General features: G+C 42.8%; 1 protein-coding gene across 2 annotated transcripts; it reads right to left on the reverse strand.

Moving 5' to 3' along the window:
• Positions 1 to 13,399: 13,399 nt before the first annotated feature.
• LOC138765710 (prostate stem cell antigen-like) lies at positions 13,400 to 18,617 on the reverse strand. 2 transcript variants are annotated; one of them, XM_069942716.1, is made up of 3 exons: positions 18,531 to 18,617; positions 15,950 to 16,054; positions 13,400 to 14,341 (listed from the first exon to the last, which is right to left on the reverse strand). In XM_069942716.1, exons 1-3 carry the CDS (start codon positions 18,580 to 18,582, stop codon positions 14,142 to 14,144), a joined length of 357 nt encoding a protein of 118 aa, XP_069798817.1. In that variant the 5' UTR covers positions 18,583 to 18,617; the 3' UTR covers positions 13,400 to 14,141. The 2 variants fall into 2 exon arrangements, with proteins under 2 accessions (XP_069798817.1, XP_069798816.1); XM_069942715.1 differs by lacking the exon at positions 18,531 to 18,617 and adding an exon at positions 17,883 to 17,998.
• Positions 18,618 to 18,889: the final 272 nt, after the last annotated feature.

An 18,889-nucleotide genomic window follows, 5' to 3' on the forward strand; every position in this document is an offset into this window, starting at 1 on the left:
ACAATTTAATGGCGGTTCACATCAAAGGCACAGCCAACGATCAAGCAGATCTTTTGAGCCGTCAGGAGATTCTTCCAGGGGAATGGTCCCTCAATCCGAAGTATTTTCAACTATTGGTGGAGAAGTGGGGATGTCCACAGATCGATTTAATGGCCACGAGAGAGAACAAGAAGACAATTCGCTTCGGGTCTCTGAGGAGGTACGACTGTCCGGAAGTATTGGATGCCTTCACAATCTCGTGGCAGAAGAAATTCATTTACATCTTTCCTCCTCTCCCTCTACTTCCAAGAGTGCTAACGAAGATCCAGACAGAAACACCGAAGGCTATAGTAATAGCGCCATTTTGGCCCCGCCGGGCCTGGTTTCCAATCTTATTACATCTTTCGAAAGAAACGTATTGGAAACTTCCTCGTGTGCCGGATCTTCTTCTACAGAAAGGCCTTCTGCATCCCAACCTTTCCAACTTACACCTCACGGCCTGGTATCTGAGACCACCAGATTAAGTCAGCTTGGACTTTCTGAGGAAGTTGTATCTACTTTACTTTCATCAAGAAAACCTTCCACAAATTTTATCTACTCGAAACTCTGGAAGAAATTTCAGTACTGGTTGTCTGAGTCAAAAAGAGAGTTATCACTTCCATCCATTTTACAGTTCCTTCAAGAAGGCTATCAGAAAGAATTAAAACCAAACACACTTCGTGTTCACCTTACAGCCATCAACGCGTATACCAATGGTGAATTTGCTAACCAACCTCTTGTGACCAGGTTCTTTAAAGCATTGAGGAATCTTAGACCTCCACTCCGACCACCGGTTGCATCCTGGGATCTAGGAGCTGTGTTGAGGGCCCTAACATCTGCTCCCTTCGAGCCTATAGATGAAGTGGACTTGAAGTGGTTAACACTAAAAACGCTATTTCTGATTGCAGTTACTTGTGCAAAGAGACTGGGAGAATTACAAGCTTTATCCTCCAAAGAACCATACTTAAAAATTCTTCCAGATGGCGTCCGACTCAGGACAGTACCGTCCTTCCTCCCAAAGGTTGTCTCTGCTGCTAATTTAAACAGAGAATCATACTTACCTGTATTCTTTCCAGAACCAACTACAGAACAAGAACAACAGTACCATCTGTTGGATGTGAAGAGAGTAATCTCTTGTTATCTGAATCGAGTACAAGACATAAGAAAGGATGAAAATCTGTTTGTCTTGTTCGCTGGCCCAAGAAAAGGCTATAAAGCATCTAAAGATACTCTTGCCCGGTGGATAAAAACTACTATTATTGAAGCTTATGCAAAAGAGGGTAAAGAACCACCATATCCACTCAGGGCACATTCTACACGCTCAACGTCTACCACCTGGGCTGAAAGAGAGCGAGTGCCGCTCCAGGAAATCTGCAATGCTGCCTCATGGACATCATCATCCACCTTCATTCGCCATTATAGGCTAGACATCCAGGCTGATAACCCGGCCTTCAGCACGGGAGTGTTGTCTGCTGTACGTAGAAATTAATCCCTCCCTATCATATCTTTGTTAAATCCCTTCTGTGCTGCCGCTAGGACGAAGAAAAAAGTTAAAATTTATACTTACTGTAATTATACTTTTTTCGAGTCCGAAGGCAGCACATATACCCACCCAATAAATTAATTTGCATGCATTCGGTCTGTTTATTACACAATGTTGTGGGTCTCTCAGCTAGGTTTATAGAGGTGGAGTCCTGAGCTCAGGTGTTAATCATGTATGTTAGTTGTTTTTCTAGGTGGGCGGTCCTATGGAGGAATCAGGAGGACCTGAATATCCCTTCTGTGCTGCCTTCGGACTCGAAAAAAGTATAATTACAGTAAGTATAAATTTTAACTATATGGGGAAACAGAGATAGCCCCACTACTATATGGGAAGAACAGAGGTAGCCACACTACTATATGGGGGGAACAGAGGTAGCCACACTACTATATGGGTGGAACAGAGGTAGCCACACTACTATATGGGGAGAACAGAGGTAGCCACACTACGTGGCTGAGCGTCACGTCTCGGGCCCGCGTCAGACACCCGGAAACGGCCGAGAACCGCGATGCGGGACCCGCCGCTGGAACCGGGGAGGTGAGTGGACGTCTTTTTTTCAGCCACCTCATAGTTACATAGTTAATACGGTTATTAGCTGCTGTATGCCCTGCAGGAAATGTTTTATTTTCAGTCTGACACAGTGCTCTCTGCTGACATCTCTGGCCGAGACAGGAACTCTGTCTCGGTTTTCTATGAATCCCCATAGAAAAACTCTCTTGCTCTGGACAGTTCCTGTCTTGGCCAGGGATGTCAGCAGAGAGCACTGTCAGACTGAAAATAAAACAACATTTCCTGCATTACATACAGCAGCTAATAAGTACGGGAAGACTTGAGAATTTTTAATAGAAGTAAATTACAAATTTATATAACTTTCCGACACCAGCAAATTTGAAAGAAAAAGTTTTTCGCTGGACAACCCCTTTAATGCAGTAGAATTGCAGACTACATCCGGGATTATATATAGCAGCTGCCATTTGTTGTATGTGACTACTCACAGCACAAGTCATGGAGTCATCATCCTGTCTTATGTGAGTCTAATATACAAGGGTCATCCCTGCACACAGTTATATACTGTATGTACAGTGGTGTTTTGCCGTCAAATTTATGTTTTATCAAACAGGTTCGGATACATATTTAAAGAAGAATAAAAATGAAGATACAACACTGTTTTATTTAAATTGATTATAGGGAAAAAAAGGTGAGACATTGGGGGAGATTTATCAAACATGATGTAAAGTGAACCTGGCTCAGTCGCCCCTAGCAACCAATCAGATTCCACCTTTCATTCCTCACAGACTCTTTGGAAAATGAAAGGTGGAATCTGATTGGTTGCTAGGGGCAACTGAGCCAGTTTCACTTTACACCATGTTTGATAAATATCCCCCATTGGGTACAGTTTTAGACAAAGTATACACATACATACGATACGATTACCAGGAGCGTATACCTTCATGTCCAGACCTCAGCCCCCTGAAATATATGATTAGTATACAGAGATCATTTGTCTGCCGTATCTTCTCCCATAGAGCGGCCACTTCTATGGCTTTCAGATAAGGTAGAGAAAGAATCAACATGATGATCAGGCTCCAATGAATCCAACAATAAGACAATGACCCATTGTTCACATAGTGACACAATGAATAACCTATAAACAAGATGATCCCAAGTCTAAGAAACAAATAGCCGGTATTAGTAACACAATGATCAATATACCAGAACATGAGTCATATGAACAGATACGCAGTATTGGTAACACAGTGATCAATATACCAGAACATGAGTCATATGAACAGATACGCAGTATTGGTAACACAATGATCAATATACCAGAACATGAGTCATATACTCAGATACGCAGTATTGGTAACACAATGATCAATATACCAGAACATGAGTCATATAAACAGATAGCAAGGTTCCAGTCAATACCAAAATGCCTGTTAATAAGTAAATACTAATCTATGAGTAGAGCTCAATCTCTAAGCTAAAAAAAACAGCAACAAAGTCTTGGTACAAGCTGAGGAACTTCTGTTACAGTTCCTGACCTGGACTGAGGTGGCAGCAGAGAGCACTGTGTCACACTGGAGCAGTGATTTTCAACCTTTTTTGAGCCGCGGCACACTTTTTATACTTAAAAAATCCCGGGGCACACCACCAACCAAAATGGCACAAAATCAGTACATATTATACATATAGTTAATAATATAGATTCTAAATGTATTTATACTCACTCAGTGTGAAACCTGGGCCTGTTTTCTTCTCCCCCCTGTGCTTCTCTCCACCATACTTCTCCCCCCTGCTTCTCTCCTGTGCTTCTTTCCCATATGCTTCTCTCCTGTGCTTCTCTCCCCCCTGCTTCTCTCCACCATACTTCTCCCCCCTACTTCTCTCCTGTGCTTCTCTCCATCATACTTCTCCGCCCCTGCTTCTCTCCTGTGCTTCTCTCCCCCATGCTTCTCTCCTGTGCTTCTCTCCCCCTGCTTCTCTCCACCAAACTTCTCTCCCCCCTGCTTCTCTCCGCTGTTTCTCTCTACCATCCCCATGTTTCTCTCCCCCATGCTTCTCTCCCTGTCTCTCCCCCCCCCCTGTTTCTCCCCCATGCTTCTCTCCCCCATCCCCAGGTTTCTCTCACCCATCCCCAGGTTTCTCTCACCCATCCCCAGGTTTCTCTCCCCCATTGTTTTCTCCTGTTTCTCTCCCCCATTCCCAGGTTTCTCTCCCCCCCTTCCTCCTCACCTCCTGCGAGATGGTCGCCGCTGCTGTCCGCCTCACCTACTGGCCGCCCGTAGGGCCAGTAGGTAAAGCGGACAGCAGCAGCGGGGCGATCTGCAGGGGCACCAAAGTTTGGGGGACTTTCCCCGCGGCACACCCGACCATGTGTCGCGGCACACTGGTTGAAAATCACTGCACTGGAGGACATACAGCAGTTGATAAGTACTAGAAGAGTTGAGATTTTTTTTATTAGAAGTAAAATTACAAATGTCTGGCACTAGTTGATTTGAAATTAGAATCATTATTATTATTATTACTATTATTTATTTATATTTTAACCCCTTAAAGACTGCGGGCATATATTTACGCTCTGCGGTTGGTAAGGGAGTTCAAAGCAGGGCCGCACGGGACATTGTCCTGGAGGAGAGAGCCACACATCCTCACCCGGCTCAACATGCCGTAATGCCGCTGATCCCGGCTCGACATGCAGGGGCCGGAAGCAATCGAGTGCCTATCTCATCGATCTATGCTGTATACCACTGATGGCCACACTTGACACTCCAGCTGTTGCAAAACTACAATTCCCATCATGCCTGGACAACCAAAGATATGGCTTTGGCTGCCCAAGCATGATGGGAGTTGTAGTTTTGCAACAGCTGGAGTGTCAAGGTTAGCCATCACTGCTGTATATCTATACTGCATAGATCGTAATGAGAAATCAGTGTGCTTATACTAGAAGTCCCCCAGGGGGAATAACCCTAACCCCAGGGCAGGGCCGGTTTTAGACTAAATGTGGCCCTGGGCAAAGTTGAAGGTGGGGCCCCAAATGCTGAAATATTTTAGCAACAATTTAAGGTCCCCATACATGTTACACTTTTGTTGGTGGTACCTGCTGCTCGTGGTGGGTTCGGCCATCAGTGTAAGGTGTATGGGGCTCTCTGGACAGTCTGACAGATGACATCAGTGGACATAGGGGGTCGGACACCCAACCTCTTTGTTGTCAGAGAGATAAGCCACCATCAGATCTGTCTGGCTATAGCTTATCCCTCTTATAGAGGACACAGGAACACTCATCTGTGCCGAACATTCCTGTGTATGGGGAGGACGGGGCCGGATGGGAGAGAGAATTGTCAGCTGAAGGATTGTTCAGCCAGCAGCTACTGAAAGTGTACGGACAGTATAAGGGCCGTACTACACGGCCTGATATTCCGGAGAAGTGAGCGCCAATCTAGTAGAATGGAACTCGCTTACAGAGCCAACCACATGGCTCAATTATTGTGCAGCAAAGGCTGTATATATATATATATATATCATTAGTGATGTCTGTGCAGCCCTTGCTGTATATAGTAAATAATTAAGATATATACATACTAACTGATCACGTTCCCTGGTGTCCTCAGGCCTTGTCTGTGGGATCCTCCAGTCACCGCAGCTGCAGCTCTCACTTCTAGTCCCCTTTCTGAGGTGACAGGCCGCTCAGGCAATCACTGGCCATAACAAACAGACAAAGCCTGAGGACACCCGGAACATGATCGGGTAAGCAACAGCTTTATTATTTTATATGCACATCAGCCAATGATTTTTAAACTTGCCAAAAGAAAACGATCAGTTGATGATTGTTGTCTTTATTACACAGAGCGATATCGTCCGGATTCGAACAATTTTCGCTCCGTGTATTAGGGCCCTTATTCACATTGAGTCAGTTCAGAAGGTTACATGCCAGGACTGCCGCTACTGTACATGCCGGGACTGCCGCTACTGTACATGCCAGGACTGCCGCTAGATGCCGGAACTGCCGCTACTGTACATGCCGGGACTGCCGCTACTGTACATGCCAGGACCGCCGCTAGATGCCGGGACTGCCGCTACTGTACATGCCGGGACTGCCGCTACTGTACATGCCAGGACTGCCGCTAGATGCCGGGATTGCCGCTACTGTACATGCCGGGACTGCCGCTACTGTACATGCCGGGACTGCCGCTACTGTACATGCCAGGACTGCCGCTAGTGTTGTAAACACAAGAACTATTTATATGAATTGTTTTTAAAAATAAATAAAAAAAAAATCACTATAATCAGGACCAAATATTACCTCCAAACTGTTATTGAAGAAAACACACAATATACAGGCCAATATTACTACCATAGAGTGACCACAGCGTAATGACTCTATATACAGACCAATATTAGAACTATACCATGACGCCACATAAAGACTCTACATACAGACCAATATTACCACCATAGACTGACCACCACATAATGACTCTATATACACTATATACAGACCAATATTACCGCCATAGAGTGACCACCACATAATGACTCTATATACACACTATATACAGACCAATATTACCGCCATAGAGTGACCACCACATAATGACTCTATATACACACTATATACAGACCAATATTACTGCCATAGACTGACCACCACATAATGACTCTATATACACTATATACAGACCAATATTACCGCCATAGACTGACCACCACATAATGACTCTATATACACTATATACAGACCAATATTACCGCTATAGACTGACCACCACATAATGACTCTATATACACTATATACAGACCAATATTACCGCCATAGACTGACCACCACATAATGACTCTATATACACACTATATACAGACCAATATTACTGCCATAGAGTGACCACCACATAATGACTCTATATACACTATATACAGACCAATATTACCACCATAGACTGACCACCACATAATGACTCTATATACAGACCAATATTACCGCCATAGACTGACCACCACATAATGACTCTATATACACACTATATACAGACCAATATTACCGCCATAGACTGACCACCACATAATGACTCTATATACACTATATACAGACCAATATTACCACCATAGACTGACCACCACATAATGACTCTATATACAGACCAATATTACCGCCATAGACTGACCACCACATAAAGACTCTATATACAGACCAATATTACCGCCATAGACTGACCACCACATAATGACTCTATATACACACTATATACAGACCAATATTACCGCCATAGACTGACCACCACATAATGACTCTATATACACACTATATACAGACCAATATTACCGCCATAGACTGACCACCACATAATGACTCTATATACACACTATATACAGACCAATATTACCACCATAGACTGACCACCACATAATGACTCTATATACACTATATACAGACCAATATTACCGCCATAGAGTGACCACCACATAATGACTCTATATACACACTATATACAGACCAATATTACCGCCATAGAGTGACCACCACATAATGACTCTATATACACACTATATACAGACCAATATTACTGCCATAGACTGACCACCACATAATGACTCTATATACACTATATACAGACCAATATTACCGCCATAGACTGACCACCACATAATGACTCTATATACACTATATACAGACCAATATTACCGCTATAGACTGACCACCACATAATGACTCTATATACACTATATACAGACCAATATTACCGCCATAGACTGACCACCACATAATGACTCTATATACACACTATATACAGACCAATATTACTGCCATAGAGTGACCACCACATAATGACTCTATATACACTATATACAGACCAATATTACCACCATAGACTGACCACCACATAATGACTCTATATACAGACCAATATTACCGCCATAGACTGACCACCACATAATGACTCTATATACACACTATATAAAGACCAATATTACCGCCATAGACTGACCACCACATAATGACTCTATATACACTATATACAGACCAATATTACCACCATAGACTGACCACCACATAATGACTCTATATACAGACCAATATTACCACCATAGACTGACCACCACATAATGACTCTATATACAATCCAATATTACCGCCATAGACTGACCACCACATAAAGACTCTATATACAGACCAATATTACCGCCATAGACTGACCACCACATAATGACTCTATATACACACTATATACAGACCAATATTACCGCCATAGACTGACCACCACATAATGACTCTATATACACACTATATACAGACCAATATTACCACCATAGACTGACCACCACATAATGACTCTATATACACTATATACAGACCAATATTACCGCCATAGACTGACCACCACATAATGACTCTATATACAATCCAATATTACCGCCATAGACTGACCACCACATAAAGACTCTATATACAGACCAATATTACCGACATAGACTGACCGCCACATAATGACTCTATATACAGACCAATATTAGCACCACACCGTAACCGCCACATAATGACACTAAACATTCTATATACAGACCAATATTACTGCCATAGAGTGACCGCCACATAATATAGTTCTGTATATAATACATACATAGTCATTATGTGGCGGTCACTCTATGGCAGTAATATTGGTCTGTATATAGTATGTATAGTGTCATTATGTGGCGGTTATGGTGTGGTGCTAATATTGGTCTGTATATACTGTAGAGTCATTATGCAGTGATCAGTTTATGGTGGTAATATTGGTCTGTATATAGAGTCATTATGTGGCAGTCACTCTATGGCAGTAATGACTGTATATAAACACTATCTACAGACCAATATTACCCCCATAGACTGACCATCAAATAATGACTCTATATACACTATATACAGACCAATATTACCGCTATAGACTGACCACCACATAATGACACTATACATTCTATATACAGACCAATATTACCGCTATAGACTGACCACCGCATAATGACACTATGTATGCATTATATACAGAACTATATTATGTAGTGGTCAGTCTATGGCAGTAATGACTCTATATACACTATATACAGACTAATATTACCACCATACAGTGACCACCACCTTATTTTTTTCTCAATAAAATACACGGTGTTGCCTTAGTGACATCATCATACAATATACACAGGAGCTGCAGCCAATCAGCGGCCTCAGTGGTCACCAGAGAACGGCTGCAGCTCCTATATACAGTCTATTCACTTCTACACCTCTGTTGGACAGTGGAGTCAGCAGTGCTGATACACACACACACACACACTATACAATATATATATTTATATACACACACTAACACATCCATGAAAACACATACAAATCAAAACCATACAGTACACAGACATGTAACACACACTACATTCATCCCTCATACACCTACATTTATACACACTACATACACAGTATACTTACTACCACTAGCAGCATGCTGGGAGTAGTGGTGCATCCACACATGTCCATGCAGCAGCAGCAGCAGGCTGGGATCCTCACACTGCAGCCTGCGGCCCTCTCCTCCATGTCCCGACTGCTGTAATATTACACCATGTGACACAGAGGAAGTCACATGGTGTAGTGAAGCTGGAGGGAGGGGGAGGGGAGGAAGCACACTCCGGAGCAGAGCGTCCTGCAGCCTCTATGTGACCCGATATCAGCCATCAGCTGTAGCCAGGGATCACTGCCAGAGCCTGCAGGACGCTGTCTGTGCACTCCTGCCCCTGACACATACTGTAACTGCCGTAGGGGGCCCCCAGGGCATGGGGGCCCTGGGCATTTGCCCTGTCTGCCCCCCCCTAACGCCGGCCCTGCCCCAGGGGGAATAACCCTAACCCCAGGGGGAATAACCCTAACCCCAGGGTGAATAACTCTAACCTCAGGGGAATAACCCTAACCCCAGGGGGAATAACCCTAACCCCAGGGGGAATAACCCTAACCCCAGGGGGAATAACTCTAACCTCAGGGGAATAACCCTAACCCCAGGGGGGGAATGACCCTAACCCCAGGGGGGGAATGACCCTAACCCCAGGGGGAATAACTCTAACCTCAGGGGGAATAACCCTGACCCCAGGGGGGCTTCTAGTATAAGTGTAAAAAAAAAAAAAAAAAAAGGTGTCATAATAAGAAAAAGCCCCCTCCCCTAATAAAAGTCTGAATCACCCCTCTTTTCCCAGGTTATAAATAAAAGTAAATAAATAAATAAATATATAAATAAACATGTTTGATATCGCCGAGTGCGTAATCGCCCGAACTATAATTAATCACATTCCTGATCTCGTACGGTAAACGGCGTCAGCGCAAAAAAATCCCAAAGTGCAAAATTGCGCATTTTTGGTTGCATCAAATCCAGAAAAATTGTAATAAAAAGCGATCAAAAAGTCGCATATGTGCAATCAAGGTACCGATAGAAAGATCACATCATGGCGCAAAAAATGACACCTGACACAGCCCCATAGACCAAAGGATAAAAGCGCTATAAGCCTGGGAATGGAGCAATTTTAAGGAACGTATATTTGTTAACAATGGTTTGAATTTTTTACAGGCCATCCGATACAATATAAGTTATACATGTTATATATCGTTTTAATCGTAACAACTTGAGGAACATATATAACCAGTCGGTTTTACCCCAGGGCGAACGGCGTAAAAACAAATACGCTCCAAATAAACAAAATGTTGTTTTTTTTTCAATTTCACCACACATTTATTTTTTTCCTGCTTTTGCAGTGTACTTTATGAAAAAATTCATTGCGAAGTACAATTAGTGACGCTAAAAATAAGGGCTCATGCGGGTCTCTAGGTGAAAAATTGCAAGTGCTATGGCCTTTTAAGCACAAGGAGGAAAAAATTAAAATGCAAAAAACAAAATTAGCCCCGTCCTTAAGGGGTTAAAGAGCTGTTCTGGGCTTCTTAGTCATAACTCACCTGGAGGAAGAGGAGGAGTAATTCTTGTAAAAGATACTATCACCGTCACTATTAGAGGGGAATTATTGTTGTCACCGGGGGGTCTGTAGCTATTACAGACACTCATTGGCTGTCACTGTATGGGGGATATATAGCTGTCATTGTTAGGCTGTGTTTACACACACACACACAGATTATCTGACAGATTTTTTAAGACAAAGCCAGGAATGGCTTTGAAAATGACCTGTTCTCTGTTTATAGTCTGTTCCTGGCTTTGGCTTCAAAATCTGTCAGATAAATTGCTAAAGCTTTGACTGTTGGAGCATGATGGGAGTTGTAGTTGCAGGTGGGGTGCCTGAGTTTGACACCTGTGAAATAAGTGATAGCGTGGGTCACCACCATCCCGGCATATACTGATCATTTGTCAGGTCAGGCGACGGGCTTTCGTGGAAGTTGATTTTTATCTTTTCAGCAAATAAGCTCCTGCATTGAACCTCACATGGCGATGGGAGTCCTCAGGTCGACCCCAATACATATCAGTTCCATCCCTGTGAGGAGTACATAACAGGGTGGGGCACATATGTAATAGGTAATGGACGATTTGCCCTAGGTCTTAATTTGTTTGTGAAGATTCGCTCTTGACACACAAACATAATCCTGAGAATATATTATAAGCTCGGTAAGCAGCGATCAGCATTAAGATTCCCTTCTTGGCACGCTACTTTGGGAGGGTCACATTCCTGACACAGCCGTTCTCTCCGACTTCTCTGAAGTTCTTCCAGTCTTCTGTACTTGTATCATTTACAGGAGGAAAAAAAAAAATACTGTTTTCTACATTAACTAAAATTCTGTTAGCAACCTCAGCACCCTTTAATTAGGCTGAACTGCAGTACCAGAGACGACCTATATACAAGGGTGGCGCTGTTTCATACTATATCTAAAATCCCATTTCAATCTGGCTGCTGCTCAACCGGTCACTTGCTAGATGATACTGTGACTCCACTACTGTGGTGGTTGGCCGGTAGAATATAGCTCAGCTGGTTAGGAGGTTGTCGTGACGCCAGTGTTAACTCAGCACACAGGTGTGGTGGTATACCTGCTTGTTGTATGTAGCTGGCTATACCCTTCCTTAATGGTCGGTGACCTGCCCGGTTGTGATGAGTCCCTTTGGCGCTTATCACAGTGTTCCGGAGTTGAGTTAAGACCCACCCGGACTGTCAGTACCACCACCCACACAAAGGGTAAATGACCCAAGGATGGCGTAGCTTGTGTGTAGGTGCTGGTGCAATCATCACCGAGTCCCAGAAGAAAAAGTAAACTTCTACTATCAAGTCTCTGGTAATGCAGGAGAATATGTGACTTTTGAGGTCCAGACTTTTGTTCACTGAATCGGTGCTGAGAGATACTGAGTAGAATAGCAGTGCTGACTTGGTTACGTGCTGAGAACAGTAGAGAGTTCAGAGGAGTTTGTCTTGAGAGTCCCAACCCAATGTGGTAATATTTGTGCCCGTTTTTACTTTTATCGCTATACCTTTTGCCCCGCAGTGTTGGGGTACCTGTCCTATCAGGGGGACACAAGCCCCAGTTTTGGTTACCTGAGTTGAGCTAAGTATCCAAGGGTGTCTGGTGTCACCTGCGCTGCGAGATAGAGTATGTAGGCTTTATGCTGCTTTGCTCTATCCGGATCAGTTTCCCTGCTTTAGGATACTGTCCTGCCCTTTTAGGGATGTTCATGGCGTGGGTTGGGGTGATCCCTGACTTGTCCTCTCTGTAGGTGTTTAGCATTGCATTGTAGGTAGAAGTGTTGCTTTAGAAGAGAAAGTCTCTGTATTCTCCATAAGTGTACACTACAGCTGGTCTGTCCCAGACAGGAAACCTGGCACAGCCAGGCTCCTGGCTAAGCTCAGCAGAGATGCCTGATCTGTGTGTCTTGCTCCTCAGAGAAACAAAAAAAGAACCATCTCCACACTTCCTCTCCCCATGTTACTACTTCCTACAGGGTGTATGTAACAGCGCCTGTGAGTGGAGGAGAAGAGTGTGAGAGAAGAAAGGAGGATAGAGATAGGTAGAAGAAAAGATTCTCTCTCATTGGCGCACAGAGCCATAAGATACAATATAGTAAGCCTTATATGACTACAGCTGTGCAATATATACATAGTGACTAGTGGAAAACGTATGTGGGGATGCCACACTGTTATAACACTTACCCCCACCTATCTGCAGTGCTAAACAAGTGATCAGGGTACTGTCATTTACCTAATATATGAGGGTCTTAATATGAAATACCCCTGTTAATAAGTACTCTGGATCAAGCTGCACATCTGATCTAAATGGATTCTTAATGTTTTATTAACACATAAAAAAAAGTAAAATGTGATGCCAAAAAAATGTCAAACTCACAATAAGAGACAATTCTTTATTTTACAGGATATCATATCAAAAGCAAGATTTTATATAAAAAAAAAAAAACATTAAGGAAAACTCCAGGGGAAAGTAATTTATGGTGTTTTGCCTAGTGCAAGAGCAGAGGGGAGGTGTGTAACACAGATTCTCTCTATAGTATTCTCTGCACTGCCCCCTCTGTACTGGGAATAACACAAGGCATCAGTTTTGCCTATAGGGTTCCATTAAAGTATACCGCCAGTAATTCACTTTAAATCCTCCTAGGTTATGTGGAAATAGTCTAGAATCTAAAAAAAAAAAAAAAAAAAAAAAAAAGGAGTACTCTATGCGATTTATAAGCTTCATGTATTTCAAGAGGACAGATTAGGGAGATACTGCAGCCCTTTACTTTCTCCTCTCCAAGAAAGATACAAGATAGTTACAGACAGATGTCTAGCTGAAATAATATATGTAATGTAATAATGAAGCCCTGTGATTACAGCAGCATCAGCACTCATCCAAGCAGACAGACTCTTCTTTAGGAATCAATGTAAAGAAGAGTTCTGGAGAACAAACAGCTGACCACAAAGCGGAAAGGTCAGTGACCAAGAACCAAAAAAAGCCAAACCCTCTGTACTGTGAGTAGGTAACAAGCACTGCGCACACTATTAGCAAATAATACAGGTTATATGAATGTGTAAAAAGAACCATGAAATGCAGTATCCTTCAAGGTCACCATCACAGGCTTTTGAAGTAAATCCTTCAGAGTCTGGCCACCCACAATGATAAGAAGATGGCAATGGCGGTTAGAATGGAGGCCGATGGAATGGAAGCTGAATTGCAGAGGTCGGTATAACAGCACGAAGGTGTGGTCGTCACCTTTATGCCCGCGTATGTGGTCTCAGATGATTTCAAACAGTTGTCGGGTGATGAGCAAGACTTCTTGTCCAAGGTGGCTGGACCTAAGGGACAGAGATAAGAATGAGTGGAAAATGTGGCAAAAAGTTAGAAGGAAAAAAAAAAAAAAAAGTTTGTTTTTTAAGGTGTCTGACATGGTCAAATATTTCAAAACCTTGGAGGGTTTCATCTCCTTCGCTACCAGTGCTGTGGGTGTTATGCAGCAGATACAGCAGTGTACTCTGCCGGGATCAGGGTGAGGATAGTAAAGCAGAAGGGTACTCGTACTCACGTATAAATAAAGTTTTCTGAGCACCTTCTGTCCAAACAGTTAAGAGAGCCAGGTTGGGTAGTACGAGCACCAGGCAAAGTAGACTTTCCTGGATAACCATGCTAAACCAGTAAGATACTTTGGCTTAACTGCGCTTTGTCTTACTGAGGATCAGTCCTGTGACTTCTTTTGACTGTCCTGAAGCTTTTAGAAGGATCCCTGGCATGGACAAGATGTTCCCTAGAGGACGGTTACCCCTCCTGTGGGTTTAGCAGTGCATCTTCAAAGGAAAAACTGACAACAAAATATCTTGGCTGTGTCTCTCCCTCCAACCGACCCCATTCCTGCTGTATAGATAGGAGCGAGCAACAGACAGCTCTGGTACTAGCTTATACCTCCAAGAACAAAAGGGTCAGAAGGTGAAAAAAGGTCTGTGCGTAGGGGTTTGTATATGCTGGGATTATTGAACTGTTAGGTCCTGGTAATTTGGGACCATGGTTTGGCCTTATGTAGAGGTATCATGGGTAATACTGGTTTTGGCAATACCTTATTTTATTCAGGATCAGTAGGGCAGCATTATTCCGTAAATAAGCAATATGTGGCCATGCTGTAGCTGTATTATTTGTCTCGGTATAGGAGTATTATTGGTAATAGTATACAGGGTTTTGTTTGGTAACAGTCTATGTCCCAGCAGTGCAGTACGCCCACATACACCCAGTAACATAACATGTCACCTTCAGTACCATCCACTCCTCTCCTGTATATGGAGAACTACAAGTCCCAGCATGGCCCAATAGTTGCACAACATCAACACCTGCCAGGATTTGTAGTTTCCTTCTTATACCATGTTTATAAACAGTGGGGAAGATTTATCAAACTGATGTAAAGTGAAACTGGCTCAGTTGCCCCTAGCAACCAATCAGATTCCACCTTTCATTTTCCAAAGAGCCTGTGAGGAATGAAAGGTGGAATCTGATTGGTTGCTAGGGGCAACTGAGCAGGTTTCACTTTACACCATGTTTGATCAATCTCCCCCAGTATTTACAAAAAAAAAAAATTAATCTCACGACCCTTTTAGAGGTGAACGGTCCAAAAACAATTAACATCTGTTTTGATCCCAATATAATAAATTTCATGGCCATAAGAGTTTTATATGTGGGGGATAAGCGGTTTATTGTTTTATATGCACCAGCAGCAATATATTAAAAATAGGTCGACCACCAGACAACCCCTTTAAGTTATACGGGGCCAAGACCCAATGCTTGCACAAGGCCCTCTGCAGTCTGTCTGCCCCATTGGGTGGGGAGGGGCGAGTCACTTGAACCCACAAGACTAAATGCTACAATAGGAAAAAAAAAACAAAAAAAAAAAAAAAAAAACAAAACACAAAATACTCCATTACCTGTTTTGATGGTTTCTGTCAGACATACTTCTAGTAATCCACAGCTTGTTTTAGATGGCAAAAGACAAGTACCATAACCACAAGTATAGCATTGAATAGCATGACCTAAAGGAATACAGAACAAGTGATATATAGCTACTATTATATAACACAAAGAAAAGCAGTTCTCATATCCACATACTGCTATAGAGAGACATGTATATACAGCAGTGTCATCTCCTCATACACTACTATACCATGACATGTATACACAGCAATGTCATCTCCTCATACACCACTACACCATGTATACACAGCACAGTACACACAGCAGTGTCATCTCCTCCTCATACACTACTACGCCATGTATACACAGCACAGTACACACAGCAGTGTCATCTCCTCCTCATACACTACTACACCATGTATACACAGCACAGTACACACAGCAGTGTCATCTCCTCCTCATACACTACTACACCATGTATACACAGCACAGTACACACAGCAGTGTCATCTCCTCCTCATACACTACTACACCATGTATACACAGCACAGTACACACAGCAGTGTCATCTCCTCCTCATACACTACTACACCATGTATACACAGCACAGTACACACAGCAGTGTCATCTCCTCATACACTACTACACCATGTATACACAGCACAGTACACACAGCAGTGTCATCTCCTCCTCACACACTACTACACCATATATACACAGCACAGTACACACAGCAGTGTCATCTCCTCCTCATACACTACTACAGCATGTATACACAGCACAGTACACACAGCAGTGTCATCTCATATACTACTACACCATGTATACACAGCACAGTACACACAGCAGTGTCATCTCCTCCTCATACACTACTACACCATGTATACACAGAACAGTACACACAGCAGTGTCATCTCCTCCTCATACACTACTACACCATGTATACACAGCACAGTACACACAGCAGTGTCATCTCCTCCTCATACACTACTACACCATGTATACACAGCACAGTACACACAGCAGTGTCATCTCCTCCTCATACACTACTACACCATGTATACACAGCACAGCACACACAGCAGTGTCATCTCATATACTACTACACCATGTATACACAGCACAGTACACACAGCAGTGTCATCTCATATACTACTACACCATGTATACACAGCACAGTACACACAGCAGTGTCATCTCCTCCTCATACACTACTACACCATGTATACACAGCACAGTACACACAGCAGTGTCATTTCCTCCTCATACACTACTACACCATGTATACACAGCACAGCACACACAGCAGTGTCATCTCATATACTACTACACCATGTATACACAGCACAGTACACACAGCAGTGTCATCTCATATACTACTACACCATGTATACACAGCACAGTACACACAGCAGTGTCATCTCCTCCTCATACACTACTACACCATGTATACACAGCACAGCACACACAGCAGTGCCATCTCCTCCTCATACACTACTACACCATGTATACACAGCACAGTACACATAGCAGTGTCATCTCCTCATACACTACTACACCATGTATACACAGCACAGTACACACAGCAGTGTCATCTCCTCCTCATACACTAATAAAAATAAAAAAAATTACACACATCGTTATAATAAAGTTGTTACTAAAAACTCCCTGCTTTAGAACTGTAAATCCAAACATATACCATAGTGCTAAACATTACAAGGTAAAGCAAATACTAAAAAAAAAATATATATATATATATATATATATATATATATATATATATATATATATATAGAATGCAATAGAATACATCTAAGCATCATAAATCCTATCCTCCACATCTCCAGTATAATCTAGCTGTGATGTGTATTCCAACACTAACAGTAAGCACATACATATAGCACGAGTACCAGCATCCATATCTATCCATGCACACATACTATTTACCTAAATGGCAGGCCAGTATGGTGAAGAACCCCACAGCAATCCACTTGTTCATGGCTGATCAGTCAGTGTACTGTGCTGCTGCTGGTTGTGTGACTCCTCTCTTCTTGCCCCCTCCACTTCTCCCTCTCTGGGTTTTATACCACAGGTGGTTCATAGGAACTCCCCCTTCCCATTTACTCAGAAGTCCCACAGGCTTCCTCCTCATTCCTGGGAAACCCACTGCCCAGCCCACCATATCTTATACTATATTTCTTTGTCATATACAGATTGTTTCCTTTAGACTATTCTTACTTTTACTCCTTCATGTGGCTGCGGTATTATTTGTCCCATGTATTGGGGTATTATTGGTAATATTCGTATACTATAGGTTACGTTCAGTCCTTGCAGTGCAGCGCGCCCCACCTTCACACAGATACACAGTACATAACATGTCACCTTCAATACCATCCACTCCTCTCCTGTATAGGGAGAACTACAAGTCCCAGCATAACATGTCAGCTGCAGACCATCAAGACCTGCTGGGATTTGTAGATTCCTTCTTAGACCATATTCACATATTTTTATGTCCATTTTATGGCCCTTTTTAGGGAGAGGAGGGGTTCACAAACGAATGAATAGCATCTGTTTTGTTCACAAGGTCAGATTTACCCATATGGCAGGCCAGTATGGTGAAGAATCCCACCGCAATCCACTTGTTCATGGCTGCGTAGTCCCTGTAATGTGCTGCTGGTTCTGTGACTCCGCTCTTCTTGCCCCCACCATTTCTCTTTCTTGGTTTTATACCAACGTTGGTTTATGGAAACTTCTCCACCCCTACTACTCATGAGTCACACAGGCTTTGGGAAATCCACTGCCCAGCCCACTGTATCTTATTCTATATTTTTTTAGGTTATGTAGGAGTTATTATTCCCTTGGACTGTTCTTACTGCTAATCTAACCTTTACTTATACTTACTTCTACTCCTTCAGGTGGCTGCACGAGATAAGGAAAAAGCTTGGCTATTCTAT

The sequence above is a fragment of the Dendropsophus ebraccatus genome, chromosome 10 (assembly GCF_027789765.1).
Source record: "Dendropsophus ebraccatus isolate aDenEbr1 chromosome 10, aDenEbr1.pat, whole genome shotgun sequence".
In the NCBI taxonomy this organism is placed as follows: Eukaryota; Metazoa; Chordata; class Amphibia; order Anura; family Hylidae; genus Dendropsophus; species Dendropsophus ebraccatus.

What these genes read in the sequence shown, in the direction of transcription:
- LOC138765710 (XM_069942716.1), bottom strand. Translation starts at nt 18,582, where the DNA reads ATGAACAAGTGGATTGCGGTGGGATTCTTCACCATACTGGCCTGCCAT. An exon ending in CATACTGGCCTGCCATATGG is followed by an intron (nt 16,055 to 18,530) that starts GTAAATCTGACC and finishes GTATTCCTTTAG; the next exon opens with GTCATGCTATTCAATGCTAT. An exon ending in GACAGAAACCATCAAAACAG is followed by an intron (nt 14,342 to 15,949) that starts GTAATGGAGTAT and finishes TCTGTCCCTTAG; the next exon opens with GTCCAGCCACCTTGGACAAG.